Here is an 18,413-nt window from a genome sequence, read left to right as displayed (position 1 = left end):
TCAGTGAGGTAAGACTCAATCCATTGAAGAGCTTCTGAGGAAAAATTAAAATGCCTAATTTTGTCAACAAGATTTTATAAATCACAGTGTCGAAAGCCTTCTTGAGATCCAGGAACACAACACCAACAACGGCACCTCGATCCAGCAAAGCTCGGATGTTTTCAGTAAGGAAGCAAGAGGCAGATTCATGATTCCAGGGGCGTAGCCAGAACATTTTATCAGGGGTGGCCAGAGGGGCGGCACTGGCCTTGTAGCGACGCTCCTGCATGATTCGGCGCGCGTGTCAAACTGCTGAAATCACGTGACATTGGCGATCCGAATCATTGATCGATTCGCTGATTCATAACCGTTTGAATCTTTATTTGAGGATTGAACACAAACGCGGAAGAGAAGCCAATGCTGAATAAAGTCGTAGTTTTTGTTATTTTTGGACCCAAATGTATTTTGGATGCTTCAAGAGACTCTAATTAACCCACTGATGTCTCATATGGACTACTGTGATGATGTTTTTATTCCCTTTCTGGACATGGACAGTATAGTGTGCATACACTTGCATACGCTCTCGGACTAAATATAAAATATCTTAAACTGTGTGTGAAGATGAGCGGAGGTCTGACGGGTGTGGAGCGACATTAGGGAGAGGAGTTACTGACAGACATTTCATTATTGGTTGAACTAACCCTTTAACGGAACTGTGTGTAAGAAATGTATTTCAATGAATCATAAAATGGTGTTGATATGTCTCTAGACATTAATAAATCATGTTAATGTTAAACTCGTCTCTAGAGCCATTTAAAGGGGTTGCAGTACCAGTCTTGGCCACGATCTTACACACACTTCCTTTAAGCGCCGTCCGTGGGTTCCTTTAGATAATCCCGTTTCCTTTGGGATGGACCGCACTCTCAGCTTCCCCATCCGAGCCGTCCCATATCACTTACAGCACATTATTATAGTTCAGACTGGGGGATTTGTGGCTTGGATGCAATAGGAGATAGTGGCATGATTAATGGAGGCTGTCAAAGGACATAAATCAAGCGTTCTGAAACTTGCACTGTCAACAGATCAACACTGTGTGTGTGTGTGTGTGTGTGTGTGTGTGTGAAATGATGCATACACAACAGTTTAAGGCTGCACAGAAATTTACATTGATCTATCTATTTCACAACAGCCTGGTTTCACAGACAACGCTGAGATTAAACCCGGATTACTAAGTGTCTCCGATAAACATGCCTTATTAAAACATCACTGCTGTGAGTCTCGAGACAAAACAATGGCCCTGATTATTACGCTTTCTGTTCAGACATGCCCAATATTAAAGGTGCCCTAGAATGAGTTGAAACAATATGTTAAATTGTTCTCTGATATCTGCACAGAGGGTGTGTGGCTTATTTAAGGGAAAAAAAATGCCCAGGTACAGTTTTACAGGTCCATTTATGTAATGTAGGCTACGTAGTGACTGTGATGTACTCAGAAATACAAGCATGCAAAAACATCATAGGCCTACTTCAGTTCTCAAAAATATCAATATATATATTTTTACAAAATGAATAGCCTTGTCAGATGACTGTCGTTTTAACTTATATGGTGGAGAAGGTGACGTTTGCTAGAAGGATCGAGTGAACGATCTGTAAGCAATATATCTATGTTTTTATTTTGTAATACAAAATAATATTACCCTTTGTCATTAGGCACACTATTTAGTTTGGTATGGTACTTGGAGTTTCCCGGAACATGACGTGTGTGTCCATGAGAGCCATATTTGCGATCCTCTCGTCATTTGTTTATCTGCAGTCCCGATGATTCGCTCCGTCAGTTCCGCCTGACAATGATCATTCTTGGACAGATGCAAATGTTGGTGCGAGCATATAAATGATCCCCAACGCTTGCGTCACGGTTGGCGATATGTTGAGAAGCGTGGTGTTTTTCATGCACAAGATTTGCATCAGAAGGAGGAGGCAATGGTGTTTGGGTTTCACACAGTTATGACTGAGCTATGAATGACAGTGTAGCTTTCCCTGCTGGAAGTAGCCATCAGAGGATGGGCACACGGTGGTCATAAAGGGATGGACATGGTCAGAAACAATGCTCAGGTAGGCCGTGGCATTTAGACGATGCCCAATTGGCACTAAGGGGCCTAAAGTGTGCCAAGAAAACATCCCCCACACCATTACACCACCACCACCAGCCTGCACAGTGGGAACAAGGCATGATGGATCCATGTTCTCATTCTGTTTACGCCAAATTCTGACTCTACCATCTGAATGTCTCAACAGAAATCGAGACTCATCAGACCAGGCAACATTTCTCCAGTCTTCAACTGGCCAATTTTGGTGAACTTGAGTAAATTGTCGCCTCTTTGTCCTATTTGTAGTGGAGATGAGTGGTCCCCGGTGGGGTCTTCTGCTGGTGTAGCCCATCCGCCTCAAGGTTGTGTGTGTTGTGGCTTCACAAATGCTTTGCTGCTTACCTCGGTTGTAACGAGTGGTTATTTCAGTCAAAGTTGCTCTTCTATCAGCTTGAATCAGTCGGCCCATTCTCCTCTGACCTCGAGCATCAACAAGGCATTTTCTCCCACAGGACTGCTGCACACTGGATGCTCTTCCCTTTTCACACCATTCTCTGTAAACCCTAGAAATGGTTGTGTGTGTAAATCCCAGTAACTGAGCAGATTGTGAAATACTCAGACCGGCCCGTCTGACACCAACAACCATGCCACGCTCAAAACGGCTTAAATCACCTTTCTTTCCCATTCTGACATTCAGTTTGGAGTTCAGGAGATTGTCTTGACCAGGACCACACCCCTAATGCACTGAAGAACTGCCATGTGATTGGCTGATTAGATAATTGCATTAATGTTCAGGTGTTCCTAATAATCCTTTAGGTGAGTGTATCTCTTATCTCTTGTGAGTGTATCTCTTGTGTAGAACTACAATCATTGGTATATAAAATAAAAAGCAGGGGCGAAAGTACGCACCCTTGAGGCGAACCTGTGGAGGAACATAACTGGAGGATATCTGACCATTGACACAAAAATGTGCAACTCGGCATTGCACACACCCTGTCCTATTTGTTAAAGAATTGACTATCCATCCTACCAGATTAGGATCCAGGTTAAATAGATAGATCCGGAGCTCGGATGGATCTGGGTCACTGTCAGTACACCGATTGCTTCTCTCGGCCCAATGTTCCTGCCTGCCAGAGTCATGATAAAGCTCTGGTTCTGGTGTAAAATGGCTGTGATTTGAGGACAGACTCGCGTCAGCATCTGGAGTCGAGCAGCTGTTCCTTCACCACACGCCTCTTTTACATTAACCTGACAGCACATTCACAAACAGGACTCCAGATCCATCTCTGTTAGGGAAATGTGGGATCATTTGGGAGCAAATACTGTTATATTTCTTTCTATTGAAGGCTGTGCTTTCCTGTAGCTCAACCAGTAGCGACGCCAAGGTCACAGGTTTGATTCCCAGCAAAAGCAAGAACTTACAAAAATGTAGAAGAAATGCAATGTAAGTCGCTTTGGATAAAAGCGTCTGCCAAAGGCATAAATGTAGATTTATTCTGCACATTTAGGGTTGAACTTACTGTGGCCTATGTTCAATTCTCAGAAAACATTGATTGATTTTAATAAACTGAAAATAAATAAATATTTTGCTCCAAAAAATAGTAATCATTATAAAAGCAGGTTCATATTTAACTCAACCTAACAATGCAAGAAATATTTGATTTATTCCCTCTGAACCCACTCAATGGCATTATATGAGGAGTGGGCGGGGCTAACGTGTTCTTATGGCATGATGTGCTCTGATTGGTGATTTCTCTGCAGAATTATGGGTAGTGTAGTTCCTCGATAGGGATTTTAGTGCTGTTAAAGGGATAGGCCCCCATAAAGGAGCCTGTGTTGTTTATCTGCAGGCGTCCCAGATGTAGGTGTGTTTGTTTCTTCAGTCGAACACTAATGAAGATTTTTAACTCTGTAGGTGTAAATACGAATCCATATTAAACCCTGTGGGACGACACATTGATGCCTTAAGACACGAAACGATCGCTTTCTGCCAGAAACACAACAGTATTTGTGTTATTTTTCACCTCATATTAGACGAATCTCATCTAGTGCAGCACCATTACATCCGGTGAGTGAGGTCAAAATACTGGCGCGATCATAGATATATTTACATAGATACCTCGTTCGACCGTTCCACGCAGCCCCTAATGAGGCATCTATGTAAATATATCGATGATAGAGCCGTTATTTTGACCTCACTCACTGGAAGTAATGGCTAGATGAGATTCGTCTAATATGAGGTGAAAAATAACACAAATGCTGTTGTGTTTCTGGCATTATGTGAGGAGTGGGCGGAGTTAACATGCTCTTTTGGCACAATGTGCTCTGATTGGTGGAGATTTCTCTGCTGAATTATGGGTAATGTAGTTCCTCACTCTGGATTTTCGTGCTGTTAAAGGTAATAAGTTGAAATCATTTGAGCTGATGGCATGTACTTTAACAGGGCTCCAGGCCGTGGCCAAATGGTGGCATTTTCCACCTTTTTTCCTGCTGGTGCGACTAAATTTCGTTAGCGGCCTCATTGGTGCCCACCGGATAAAAGCGGCCATTCCGGTTACATCCTGCTGGACCCAGTAATAGAGTTTGTCCACTGTAGTGGGCATTATATATATATATAGTGAGTTTCTCTGACATCACACACGTCACCATGTAAAGTCAGGATGTCCTGTAAAGAGCACATTCGGGGCTTTGCACAGAGACCAAATAAATACATTGTATTGAACGGGAAAATCCAAGTATAGCCGTTTTACACACACATTGCATAAAGTAAAATGGTATATCAATGCATTCCGTTATATCTTTCATAACATCGTTCAGAATGATTTTGAAACAAAGTTTGTTTTTAAAAAAATCCTGCAATTTAAAAATGTATTATGAGACAGATTATCAGATTATTATTTATTAACGGGATTTATTCATGTAAAAATAAATCCCGTTGTTTTTGTCTATACATGCAGTCCTGGAGTCAGCTACAGAGGACAAACCATAGCATGAATAAAATATAATAATAATAATTTTAAAAAAAACTTTTTTTTGTGGGTCCCAGAACTAAAGCCTAATGTGGAGCGATTCTGATGATATCAGCCCTGTCTGGTGCCTCAGAAATCACATGAAATTATAAAGCTTTAAATACATTGGCCAAGCTTTGTGCTAATAATATTGACCACTTTCAGCTGGTTTAACACGTTTGACCATAACTATAATCCGCCAGCGCTGAACGCTGAATGAATGCCGGTGTGGAGCTGTTGTCATGTAGATGTGGATGAACATGTATGGGCGAGCTGTCTGAGGCTTTATCGGTGCGCAGACAAAGCCAGATATAGCATACGGTGGAGGAGGAGCGAGACTGGCTCACCCAAACCATCTGCGGAGCACAAAGGCTGCCAGTAATGGGCGTGAGGGTCAGGGGTCAGAGCGCTGACCTATGGAAATGACTTCAGGGTCCCTTGTGTGGCAAGAAAAGGTTTCGCTCCGCGACTCAAGCGAACGGGGGGAAGGGTGTGTGTGTGTGTGTGTGTGTGGGCATGTTTTAGTGACATACGAGGACTCAAATGTGTATAATGCCATGGGTATGACACAGGTATTACAGGAGAGGGTGAAATATGAGGACATTACCCATGGCCCCACTTTACAAAAGGCTTATAAATCACACAGGAGGAGTTTTTATGAGAAAGTAAAAATGCAGAATGTTTCCTGTGATGGGTAGGTTTAGGGGCTGTGTGTGTGTGTGTGTGTGATGTATGAGCCGGGATTGTGGTTGCCAGGAAACGGGGGTAATTAATTCCCCCGCACACGGAAGGTGAGCGCCGGTTGGGCTTTCTCTGATGAAGCTGCTCTCCTCCTGCTAAACCACTCCTGCTCTCCGGAGCCTTTGTGCCGATTGGAGACGAGCGAGAGCGATATATCATTTCATTATACATTTGGTTGCGAGTGCAGTGCGCTTTCACAGACTCCGCCCACAGGCTCTTCTGATTGGCTGTGAGTTTTGATTGATATGGTTGAGTGCAGTGCGCTTGCAGAGACTCCGCCCACAGGCTCTTCTGATTGGCTGTGAGTTTTGATTGATATGGTTGAGTGCAGTGCGCTTGCAGAGACTCCGCCCACAGGCTCTTCTGATTGGCTGTGAGTTTTGATTGATATGGTTGAGTGCAGTGCGCTTGCAGAGACTCCGCCCACAGGCTCCTCTGATTGGCTGTGAGTTTTGATTGATATGGTTGAGTGCAGTGCGCTTGCAGAGACTCCGCCCACAGGCTCTTCTGATTGGCTGTGAGTTTTGATTGATATGGTTGAGTGCAGTGCGCTTGCAGAGACTCCGCCCACAGGCTCCTCTGATTGGCTGTGAGTTTTGATTGATATGGTTGAGTGCAGTGCGCTTGCAGAGACTCCGCCCACAGGCTCTTCTGATTGGCTGTGAGTTTTGATTGACTGTCTTGTCTCGTTGTCGTGTTGCGTGTTTATGGACAAGCATAGGATCGCAGCATATACTGCAGTAAACCTCAGCTTTGACCCCTCAATATACATCTGAGTGCCACGTATTTCTATAGCTAAACTGCGCATGCATTGACATTAGCATATTAAGCTGTTTAGTCGGGACTCAAAGCCGTATTTTGTCTTATTAGGACTGACCCTGAGCGTTTCTGCTGGTGTCAGGGCCGCAGGTTCAGTGAGGTTAGAGATGGGCTCTGAGGGACTGAAGCAAACATCAGACAAATCAACCTCAACGCGCACTGCACAATTAATATTACCAATAATACACACACACACACACACACACACACACACACACACACACACACACACACACTATGGTAATTATTCAGTACTGTGGTGAATATTATGGTGTTACCATTTGAACTCCGAGGTTCGCAAACACTGGCACACCCTGAATAAGTGGCAAAACACAACAACAGTTAAGCAGAGCTGTGTGTGTGTGTGTGTGTGTGTGTGTGTGTGTGTGTGTTTGAGTAAACATACATTCATACATTTACCTCAAAAGATCATGCAGTCGCAAATGTTCAGTAATGAAGCTTGACCTGCCGCCACCTTGCTAATGGGTTACGCAGTGCTTCGGTCGCATAATACATTTATCATAAATCTGCTCTCAAACTAATCTCAGCTCCACTTCACATGATGGAAACCCAACATAGCACAACTTTTCTAAACCAGCGTAACAAAACATGAAACGCTGCTAAATCCGCCACTTTAATCCCGCACAAAACAGCTTCCTTTGAGCATTCACTGTCCCTTTGGAGTGTCGTGGGAAGGCATGCTGGGAAATAGAAATCACAGCCTAGTTTCGGTTAAATGTAACTTTGTCTAAACTAAAAGAAACGAGTTAATAAAACTCAAAACAACAATTCAGATTATTTAAAATGTGTCTGTTTTGAGAACTTAGAAAAGATGATACTCATAAAACTTATTTTAATTGAACTCATTAGTTTAATATGAGTTGGCACTACTCAAACCAGTTCATTATTTTGAGCGTTAGGGTTTACGGAGCACAATTTATGAATTAATTCCTGCGATTTAGCAATTTGTTCTTAGTATATACCCGAATATAAGACGACTAAGCCCATTTTCCAGACTTATTTTTGGGGAAAAGAGATTTTTGTGGACAAAAAATCTGGTTTTCAACAGAAAATTTTTTTATTTGAAATTCTGCTGATAATGACTTGGGTTTGTTTAGCACCATTCATTACAGGACTCGACCTGAAGCGTGTTCGTGCGCTTGTCCTTCAGTAAATCCAGTCACCTGTCCGAGTAAAACATGGGATTGTCTGAAACAAAGGTTTATTTTTATTTTGTAGTAAATCATTTATTCTGAAGCAATATCCTCACCAGTGTTCAGTCCGCTTTGGGATATTGAAATCTGCATATTTGTGATACGTTCAACTTTTTTTAAAGGGCATTTTTACCCCCAATCTTATATTATATTCATTATATTACATTACATTCAATTAAAATAAGACACTATAAGGCTGTTACCAATCAAATTAAATAATTTACACTGAAAAATTACAACTGCATTAAATAATGTTATGAGATTTGTATTTTTGGATGAATAAGACATTTTAGAAATTATGTTTAAACATAAAACTAAACCTCCAGTAGGTGGCAGCAGATGAGTCTTAATGAGTGAGTCATTGAGTCATTCATTCAAACGATTCATTCAAACGATTCATTCAAACGGCTGATTCATTCAAACGATTCATTCAAACGGCTGATTCATTCAAACGATTCATTCAAACGGCTGATTCATTCAAACGATTCATTCAAGAATGAGGCAGTCGGTTACAAACAGGTCATTTAATCTTTGATTCAACCGATTTATTCAAACACTGAATCATTGAGTAACACACACACACACACGCGCACACACACAACACACACACTGTTGCTGTGAGACGCGCTATGGTAAATTAAATGTATTAATTAGGTCTTATTTGATTCTATAAACTATCCAAATCAAACTAGCCAAATCTAATTCTGCTGCAGTATTGTCCTGTTTAACACTGTGAAGCTGATTTGAAACAATCGGCATTGTAAAAGTGCGATATAAATAAAGCTGGTTGATTGGTTGATTGATTGATTGATTGATGGATTGATGGTTCTGCTGTTTGGATCTATTTTCGCTGCTGAACTAGAACAAAAACACTCAATATTGCATCTGAAATATAAGTGACTTAATGTTAATTTGTTTTTGGAGCTGTCATATGACATCAGCGTCATTTTCAGTCGTGATGGTATTCAGGAAAACACTCATTTGGTTGAGAGATGTTGTTTAATTGTATCATATGTTATAAATATAAAAACATTTTGAATGTTTAATGCGGTGTGTCGTGTGTTGTGATTTCTCCTCGAGAGGCTGCGGAGCGTCAACAGCGCCACCTTGTTATCGCCAGTTTAATAGATTTGTGATTTTGTCTATATCGCGAATTTAAGACGACTCCACATTTTTCAACCTATTTTTAGGACACAAAACCTTGTCATATATTTGTGTATATACAGTATATGTTAGTTAAGTTATGGCCATGCTGTACTCATTTGCTCCTTTACTGTAATCATAGCCACAATTGAAAGCACAACTTTGCCAAAAACACTCAAATTAGGGAATATATGGCCATGACTTCATAACTTGTGGACATGATCTGAGGCCATAAAGGAATGTTTTTGTGTGTGTGGGGTTTCTTATTAAAGCAAAACGAGATGCATCTTGACTATAAACTCTGGCTTTTAAACTTTGTGTGATGAGATGTGTTGTTGGGAATGCTAACCAACCCACCCTTCCTCTTTACCAGTTTACATGGAGATGAAGAAGAATGAGCCCGGCTCTGATCTGGCTACTGAAGGGAAAGCCAACACACAGCACACCTATTGATGGAGCTCTGATTACACCAGCTTTAGCGGCCAAACACACGAGAGCTTTCGCTCGCTTATTGCCTCTCCGCAGAACACACATTGAACAGCACTTGGCTTCCCAAAGCCAGATAATTCTATTACTACATTAGAGGCTGAAGCCAAAGGCTCGGGAGATGTGAAATCCAATTGCCATTGATTCCCAAAATCGGTAGCCATTGTCTGGAGAGTTCTTGCTTTGTGTTCGGCCTTGAATCGCGTCTGTCCTTTTCATTTCTAAGAGCTGAAATACTGCAGACGTTTGAGGCCGAGCGAGTGCGAGGAAGAGGCTTGCTCATTCCACAATGGGGCTCTTAATCAGATCGCTCATCAAGGAATTAAGCTAATTGGAAGCGTTACAAGAGTGGAGTGCCATTCAGGAAAAGCATGCCGCTTTGAGTCAAAGTAATGTAATGGCCTATTTCATTCCGTAACTCTTAGACTGCGACGTGCTTACATTTAAATTCACTGAACTTCTGGAAGATAAATGGGCCAAATATCCTCCCGAAATAAAGTTATCATCATGTACTCTACTTCACGTCGTCCCGAACCCTGAGGCATTTCAGGTCAGATCAACTCCAGAGTAAAAATCTTAGGTTTGTTTTTGTTTTTCTGGTTAAAGAACTAGCCATTATATTAAATGCCATGCATGGATATTAATTGAGTAATCTGCTGTTTTGTAGATGGGGAAGACGAGTTTAAAAAACAATCTATATATAAAAATATTTTTTTGGCACATTGGTATGCCATTGTATTGAAGGAGGCGAGATATGCACTGAATGTATATTGATTTTGATCACTGAAAATGTGTGCAGTTTACTCTTGAGGACACTTTGAGATCTTCATATCTCTGGGATTGACCAAAAATGGAGACGCCAAACTGAACATTTTAAGAATCAGAAATGATTCACTCAAGAGATTCATTCAAAAATGCTGATTCATCCTGTAATGAAACAAGTGAAGTCTTTATGAGTGAGTCATTGAATCATTCACTCAAGAGATTCATTCAAAAACACTGATTCATCCAGTAATGAAACAAGTGAAGTCTTTATGAGTGAGTCATTGAATCATTCACTCAAGAGATTCGTTCAAAAACACTGATTCATCCTGTAATGAAACAAGTGAAGTCTTTATGAGTGAGTCATTGAATCATTCACTCAAGAGATTCGTTCAAAAACACTGATTCATCCTGTAATGAAACAAGTGAAGTCTTTATGAGTGAGTCATTGAATCATTCACTCAAGAGATGTGTTCAAAAACACTGATTCATCCAGTAATGAAACAAGTGAAGTCTTTATGAGTGAGTCATTGAATCATTCACTCAAGAGATACGTTCAAAAACACTGATTCATCCTGTAATGAAACAAGTGAAGTCTTTATGAGTGAGTCATTGAATCATTCACTCAAGAGATTCGTTCAAAAACACTGATTCATCCTGTAATGAAACAAGTGAAGTCTTTATGAGTGAGTCATTGAATCATTCACTCAAGAGATTTGTTCAAAAACACTGATTCATCCAGTAATGAAACAAGTGAAGTCTTTATGAGTGAGTCATTGAATCATTCACTCAAGAGATTTGTTCAAAAACACTGATTCATCCAGTAATGAAACAAGTGAAGTCTTTATGAGTGAGTCATTGAATCATTCACTCAAGAGATTCGTTCAAAAACACTGATTCATCCTGTAATGAAACAAGTGAAGTCTTTATGAGTGAGTCATTGAATCATTCACTCAAGAGATTTGTTCAAAAACACTGATTCATCCAGTAATGAAACAAGTGAAGTCTTTATGAGTGAGTCATTGAATCATTCACTCAAGAGATTTGTTCAAAAACACTGATTCATCCAGTAATGAAACAAGTGAAGTCTTTATGAGTGAGTCATTGAATCATTCACTCAAGAGATTTGTTCAAAAACACTGATTCATCCAGTAATGAAACAAGTGAAGTCTTTATGAGTGAGTCATTGAATCATTCACTCAACCCGATTTTAAAAAAAGAAGAAAAAAGACTAATTTGAAGTAAAATTAAATGTTTATGTAAAATTAAATGTTTTAAACAGACCACACCAATTAATAATTCATCAGAACCTCTAGTAAATTAAGTTCTGTTCCGTTCAGAATCTCAGTTTGGAACAGAAACGTGTGTGTGATTCCCACTTTATCCAGAATCATCTTTCTTCAGAAAATAAAGTCCTAAGATTTAGCCGGGGGCGTTTGTGAAGTTTGGTGGATTTGACTCTAAATGACCTGAATATGTTTACAGTTCCTGCAGAACTCAGAGAGAAGCATCTCCGAATGTAATGAGAGTCATGCTTCAGAATCTGCCTGAAGTCCGTCAGTCAAACTGGTTTGGATTGACACTAGGGCGAGGAGACGACCACAGAGAATAAATGCATGATTAATATGAATCAGACGCTGCTGTTCTGACTGACGTGATGAATATCCAGACGTTCGTGACACTCGTAGCTGCATCAAAGTCAGTAGATGACCCTCATCATCCTCATCATCTTCATCATCAGCTCGGCAACATTAGATTGTGCTCTCATTTGTTGAACAGGCTTCTGTACTCAAGGCATCAAGTGATCAGTGAACTCTGGTGTGTGTGAGGATCCGATTCGGCCAGTTCAGGAGCCCTGAGAGGAGCTGATTGAACATGTTACTGGTTTGACTGACTGAACTGAACTGAATCAGTGACTCACTGATCTGAACTGAATCAGGGACTCACTGAACTGAATCAGGGACTCACTGAACTGAACTGAATCAGGGACTCACTGAACTGAACTGAATCAGGGACTCACTGAACTAAATCAGGGACTCACTGAACTGAACTGAATCAGGGACTCACTGAACTGAACTGAATCAGGGACTCACTGAACTGAACTGAATCAGGGACTCTGAACTGTACTGAATCAGGGACTCACTGAACTGAACTGAATCAGGGACTCACTGAACTGAACTGAATCAGGGACTCTCTGAACTGTACTGAATCAGGGACTCACTGAACTGAATCAGGGACTCACTGTATGAAAATGCAGGGTCTGAACTCAGAATAGCGGGATATGAAATTGCAATTGGTGGATATGAAGTCGGAATCAGTCTGAATCGCGGGAAATTAAGTCGGAATCAGTCGGAATCGCAGGATATAAAGTCGGAATCGCAGGATACGAAGTCGGAATCAGTCGGAATCGCAGGATATGAAGTCCGAATCAGTCGGAATCGCAGGATATGAAGTCGGAATCGTGGGATATGAAGTCGGAATCGTGGGATATGAAGTCGGAATCGCGGGATATGAAGTCGGAATCGCGGGATATGAAGTCGGAATCGCGGGATATGAAGTCGGAATCGTGGGATATGAAGTCGGAATCGCGGGATATGAAGTCGGAATCAGTCGGAATCGCAGGATATGAAGTCAGAATCAGTCGGAATCGCAGGATATGAAGTCGGAATCATGGGATATGAAGTCGGAATCGTGGGATATGAAGTCGGAATCGCGGGATATGAAGTCGGAATCGCGGGATATGAAGTCGGAATCGTGGGATATGAAGTCGGAATCGCGGGATATGAAGTCGGAATCGTGGGATATGAAGTCTGAATCGTGGGAAATGAAGTCGGAATCGCGGGATATGAAGTCGGAATCATGGGATATGAAGTCGGAATCAGTCGGAATCGTGGGATATGAAGTCGGAATCGCGGGATATGAAGTCGGAATCATGGGATATGAAGTCGGAATCGTGGGATATGAAGTCGGAATCGCGGGATATGAAGTCGGAATCGCGAGATGAAATTGGAATCGCAGGATATGAAGTCAGAAACGTGGGATGTAAAGTTGGAATTGCGGGATATGAACTCGGAATCGTGGGATGTAAAGTTGGAATTGCGGGATATGAAGTTAGAATCGCGGGATGTAAAGTTGGAATTTTGGGATATGAAGTCGGAATCATGGGATATGAAGTCGGAATCCAAGGGTGTAAAGTTGGAAACGTGGGATATGAAGTCGGAATCCAAGGGTGTAAAGTTGGAATTGCGGGATATGAAATCGGAATCGCGGGATATGAAATTGGAATCGCGGGGTGTAAAGTTGGAATAGCGGAATATGAAGTTGGAATCGTGGGATGTAAAGTTGGAATCACAGGATGTAAAGTTGGAATCGTGGGATATGAAATCGGAATCGTGGGATATGAAGTCGGAATCACGGGGTGTAAAGTCGGAATCATGGGAAATGAAGTTGGAATTGCGGGATATGAAGTCGGAATCACGGGGTGTAAAGTCGGAATCGTGGGGTGTAAAGTTGGAATCGTGGGATATGAATTCTAAAACGTGGGGTGTAAAGTTGGAATCATGGGATATGAAGTCTAAAACGTGGGGTGTAAAGTTGGAATCATGGGATATGAAGTCTGAAAAGTGGGGTGTAAAGTTGGAATCGTGGGATATGAAGTCGGAATCGTGGGGTGTAAAGTTGGAATCATGGGATATGAAGTCTGAATCGTGGGGTGTAAAGTTGGAATCGTGGGATGTTAAGTCGGGATCATGGGATATGAAGTTGGAATTGCGGGAAATTAAGTCGGAATAATGGGATATGAAGTCGGAATCGTGGGGTGTAAAGTTGGAATCGTGGGATATGAAGTCGGAATCGTGGGGTGTAAAGTTGGAATCGTGGGGTGTAAAGTCGGAATAATGGGATATGAAGTCGGAATCGTGGGGTGTAAAGTTGGAATCGTGGGATATGAAGTCGGAATCACGGGGTGTAAAGTCGGAATCGTGGGGTGTAAAGTTGGAATCATGGGATATGAAGTCTGAAACGTGGGGTGTAAAGTCGGAATCGTGGGATATGAAGTCTGAAACGTGGGGTGTAAAGTCGGAATCGTGGGATATGAAGTCTAAAACGTGGGGTGTAAAGTTGGAATCATGGGATATGAAGTCTGAAACGTGGGGTGTAAAGTTGGAATCATGGGATATGAAGTCTGAAAAGTGGGGTGTAAAGTTGGAATCGTGGGATATGAAGTCGGAATCGTGGGGTGTAAAGTTGGAATCATGGGATATGAAGTCTGAATCGTGGGGTGTAAAGTTGGAATCGTGGGATGTTAAGTCGGGATCATGGGATATGAAGTTGGAATTGCGGGAAATTAAGTCGGAATAATGGGATATGAAGTCGGAATCGTGGGGTGTAAAGTTGGAATCGTGGGATATGAAGTCGGAATCGTGGGGTGTAAAGTTGGAATCGTGGGATGTAAAGTCGGAATAATGGGATATGAAGTCGGAATCGTGGGGTGTAAAGTTGGAATCGTGGGATATGAAGTCGGAATCGTGGGGTGTAAAGTTGGAATCGTGGGATATGAAGTCTGAATCGTGGGGTGTAAAGTTGGAATCGTGGGATATGAAGTCTGAATCGTGGGGTGTAAAGTTGGAATCGTGGGATATGAAGTCTGAATCGTGGGGTGTAAAGTTGGAATCGTGGGATATGAAGTCTGAATCGTGGGGTGTAAAGTTGGAATCGTGGGATGTAAAGTCGGGATCATGGGATATGAAGTTGGAATTGCGGGAAATTAAGTCGGAATAATGGGATATGCAGTTGGAATAGTGGGGTGTATAGTTGGAATCGTGGGATATGAAGTTGGAATTGCGGGAAATTAAGTCGGAATAATGGGATATGCAGTTGGAATAGTGGGATATGAAGTCTGAAAGACGGCAGAACTGAGAGTGTGTGTGTGAGTCAGAGCCTTGGCCTCAGTCTCGTCCTGAAATAGCCGAGCTCAGAGCAGGACAAACACTGAGTCAGTGTCACACACACTCGCGCGCACACACTCACACACACACTTGCACGCTCACACACACACACACAGAGGAACTGGAGAAAACGCCCGGTGTTTAAAATAAAGTCATCTCATGAATAAGCCAGTGTGAGCTTCAGCCCAGGCTGTGTGAGTGTGTGTGAGTGTGTGTGAGTGTGTGTGAGTGTGTGTGTGAGTGTGTGTGTGTGTGTGTGTGTGTGTGTGTGTGTGTGTGTGTGTGTGTGTGTGTGTGTGTGTGTGTGTGTGTGTGTGTGTGTGTGTGAGTGTGTGTGAGTGTGTGTGTGTGTGTGTGAGTGTTTTTGGGGCTGTGAGTGTGAGTGTGAGTGTGTGTGTGTGTGTGTGTGTGTGTGTGTGTGTGTGTGTGTGTGAGTGTTTTTGGGGCTGTGTGTGTGTGAGTCTGTGTGTGTGTGTGTGTGTGTGTGTGTGTGTGTGTGTTTTTGTGGCTGTTATTACCTGTGTTTACTTGCGGTGTGCGTGTGTCTCGTGGCAGACTAGCTGAGACAAAGAGACAAAGAGAAGTGCTGCGCTCACACCCAGACCAGCAGAGCCATAACATACACACGTCACCAGACACAATCTGGATTCATCTCTCTGTGTGTGTGTGTGTGTGTGTGTGTGTGTGTGTGTGTGTGTGTGTGTGAGAGAGAGAGAGAGAGAGAGAGAGAGAGAGAGAGAGAGAGAGAGAGAGAGAGAGAGAGAGAGAGAGAGAGAGAGAGAGAGAGAGAGTGGGTGTGTTTGCCGGCGGTGTTTCCTCTCCGTGTCCTTGTCTGAGAAAGGTCAGTGATATCTCTGGATGTGTGTGTGTGTGTGTGTGTGTGTGTGTGTGTGTTCCTCGTGAGGCTGCCATGACAGGCTGGCTGGAGTTCAACTCAATTATTATTATTATTTATTTATTTTTTGTCCAGGTTGTTCTGACAGAATAGGGGAGAAATATTTATCAGCATCATAAGTCACCTTGTGTGAACCTGGTCTGTATTACATGCAAATCGCTGTGTGTGTGTGTGTGTGTGTGTGTGTGTGTGTGTGTGTGTGTGTGTGTGTGTGTGTGTGTGTGTGTGTGTGTGTGTGTGAGTGTGTGCATGTTTTTGTGACATATGAGGACACAAATGTATGTAATGACATTGGTATGACACAGGTAACACATTGGCCATGTTCCCACTTTTCAAAATCCTTAAAATCATACAGGATGAATGATTTTGCCGCGCTGCTCGCGCTGAATTAAAGCCGCATAGTTGTTGATCATCTTGATCTGATTAACATGACAGATAACCGATGTCACCATTAAATCATGTAGTGCAGTGTTCCGTGTGCTTCACAATCACCACATCCAGCGCTGTGAAATAAATAATATACACGAAAAGACTAGCCTAAAAATCTAGACACAAATCTGACGTGTCGTCTAGCAACTCTCAATTCACGTCTGAGCTGTAAACGCCAAACTCTGGTCGGGCCAATCACATCGTGTATAGAGTCGGTGGGCGGGGCTTAACATAATGACGGCTGAGTTGCGTTTGCGTGCTTCTAGTAAACACAGAAACTGGCGAACGGCGGTCTGTCGAATCAGCTTTGACCGCGACTCTGGAATACTTGAGTTCAGCTTTTCTCTGAGAAAAGAACAAAGAGCGGCACTGAAGTCATTCTGAAGAAGGGAAGATGTGTTCGGGGTACTCTACGGCGAATGTTTAATCTGTCAGCTCCGCTTCACCTTCGTTGCTCTGATTGGTTGAAGCGCTAGAGACTCGCGGCAGAGAGTCGCGGCCAAAGCTGATTCGACAGACCGCCGTTCGCCAGTTTCTGTGTTTACTAGAAGCACGCAAACGCAACTCGGCCGTCATTATGGCCCCGCCCACTGACTCTATACACGATGTGATTGGCCCGACCAGAGATTGCTGTTTACAGCTCAGACGTGTGTTAAGATTTGCTAGGCGACACTCACGCCAGATTTCATTTTGTGCCGCTAGGGGGCGTCTAGATTTCTGGGCTAAAGATCACCAAGATATCCCGACTTTACCCCTTCTCCTAGTTTTGGGCAATAGGCCCATGTTCTTGGTTCACGTTGGCATTGTTCATAACAGAGAGATTAGATGAGGGACGAGTGTAGCGAATGAGAGTTTATTTCTAGGCTAGTAACTGGAGGATATGTGTTTGACTTTGTGTGTGTGTGTGTGTCTCCAGCCTTGCAGTGCTTCTGCCACCGCTGCCCGAACCACACCTGTGCCACAGACGGCCTGTGCTACGTCTCCATCACGCGCACCATCAGCTCCACCACACAGCAGAGCTGGTGCATCAGCGAGACGGAGCTCATCCCGCGGGACCGGCCCTTCGTCTGCGCCTCCTCCAACCGGGACAGCACCGGCATCTTCCCCATGTGCTGCGACACCGACTGGTGCAACAAGAACCCCGACCTCAGCGCCTTCCCAGGTGACTCACACATAGACACACACACACACACACACACACACACACACACACACACACACACACACACACACACACACACACACACACACACACACACACACACACACACTTTTCAAAAGGCTTATAAATCATGCAGGATGAGTTTTTTCTGAGCCTCAGTCCTGCTGTCAGTGTGCTGTGAGGACTGACTAACTCTGTTATGTGTGTGTGAAAGACAAATTGGAAGCCGTTGTTTCCTCCAGTACACATGGAAAGACTTACAGTATCTTGGGAAATGTAGATAGATCTGATAGGCCTCTTAATTCTGAGTTTTCAAAACCCAAATACTCTCAGGTTTAACCCCTTTTGGCAAGGGGGGCATTTTGACCTACCCCAAATAAAAGGGCTGCTGCTCGAAAGTCTTTCTGAATATACACATGAGTAACATATATCTAGAAAGCCAGACAGTTATTAATATGAAGATATAGGCTCAAACATTAAAATAAAAAATGTAAATATTTAAAATGTTTTCTTCATGTATAAAAATATTATGTGAATGTAGTATAACAATTTATAACCACAACTAAAGTGAAGCCAAAGGTGTGGTCATGCTTTATTTAAAACCTGAGGCTGTTATGTCCACAACTAGGCAGTTTATTAAACGTTTTCCTAGCATGATGGGATTTATTTATTTTATTTTTTTTGCAGAATATGCTATCAAATATTATGTTGGCCTGCAGACACATTTGCAGTCTGGTGAGGAG

The 18,413-nt window shown here is 42.6% G+C and overlaps 1 protein-coding gene across 1 annotated transcript in view; it reads left to right on the top strand.

The window, feature by feature from the left end:
• The window catches only part of tgfbr1b (transforming growth factor, beta receptor 1 b), a 50,274-nt gene that overhangs the window by 5,387 nt on the left and 26,474 nt on the right, over positions 1-18,413 (top strand). The window contains exon 2 of the mRNA XM_067435563.1: positions 17,425-17,670. Coding sequence (XP_067291664.1) covers positions 17,425-17,670 — 246 coding nt within the window. The remainder of the gene's footprint in view (positions 1-17,424; positions 17,671-18,413) is intronic.

This window comes from Pseudorasbora parva, chromosome 24 (genome assembly GCF_024679245.1).
Source record: "Pseudorasbora parva isolate DD20220531a chromosome 24, ASM2467924v1, whole genome shotgun sequence".
Classification (NCBI taxonomy): Eukaryota; Metazoa; Chordata; class Actinopteri; order Cypriniformes; family Gobionidae; genus Pseudorasbora; species Pseudorasbora parva.
This window is presented reverse-complemented; position numbering and strand designations above follow the sequence as displayed.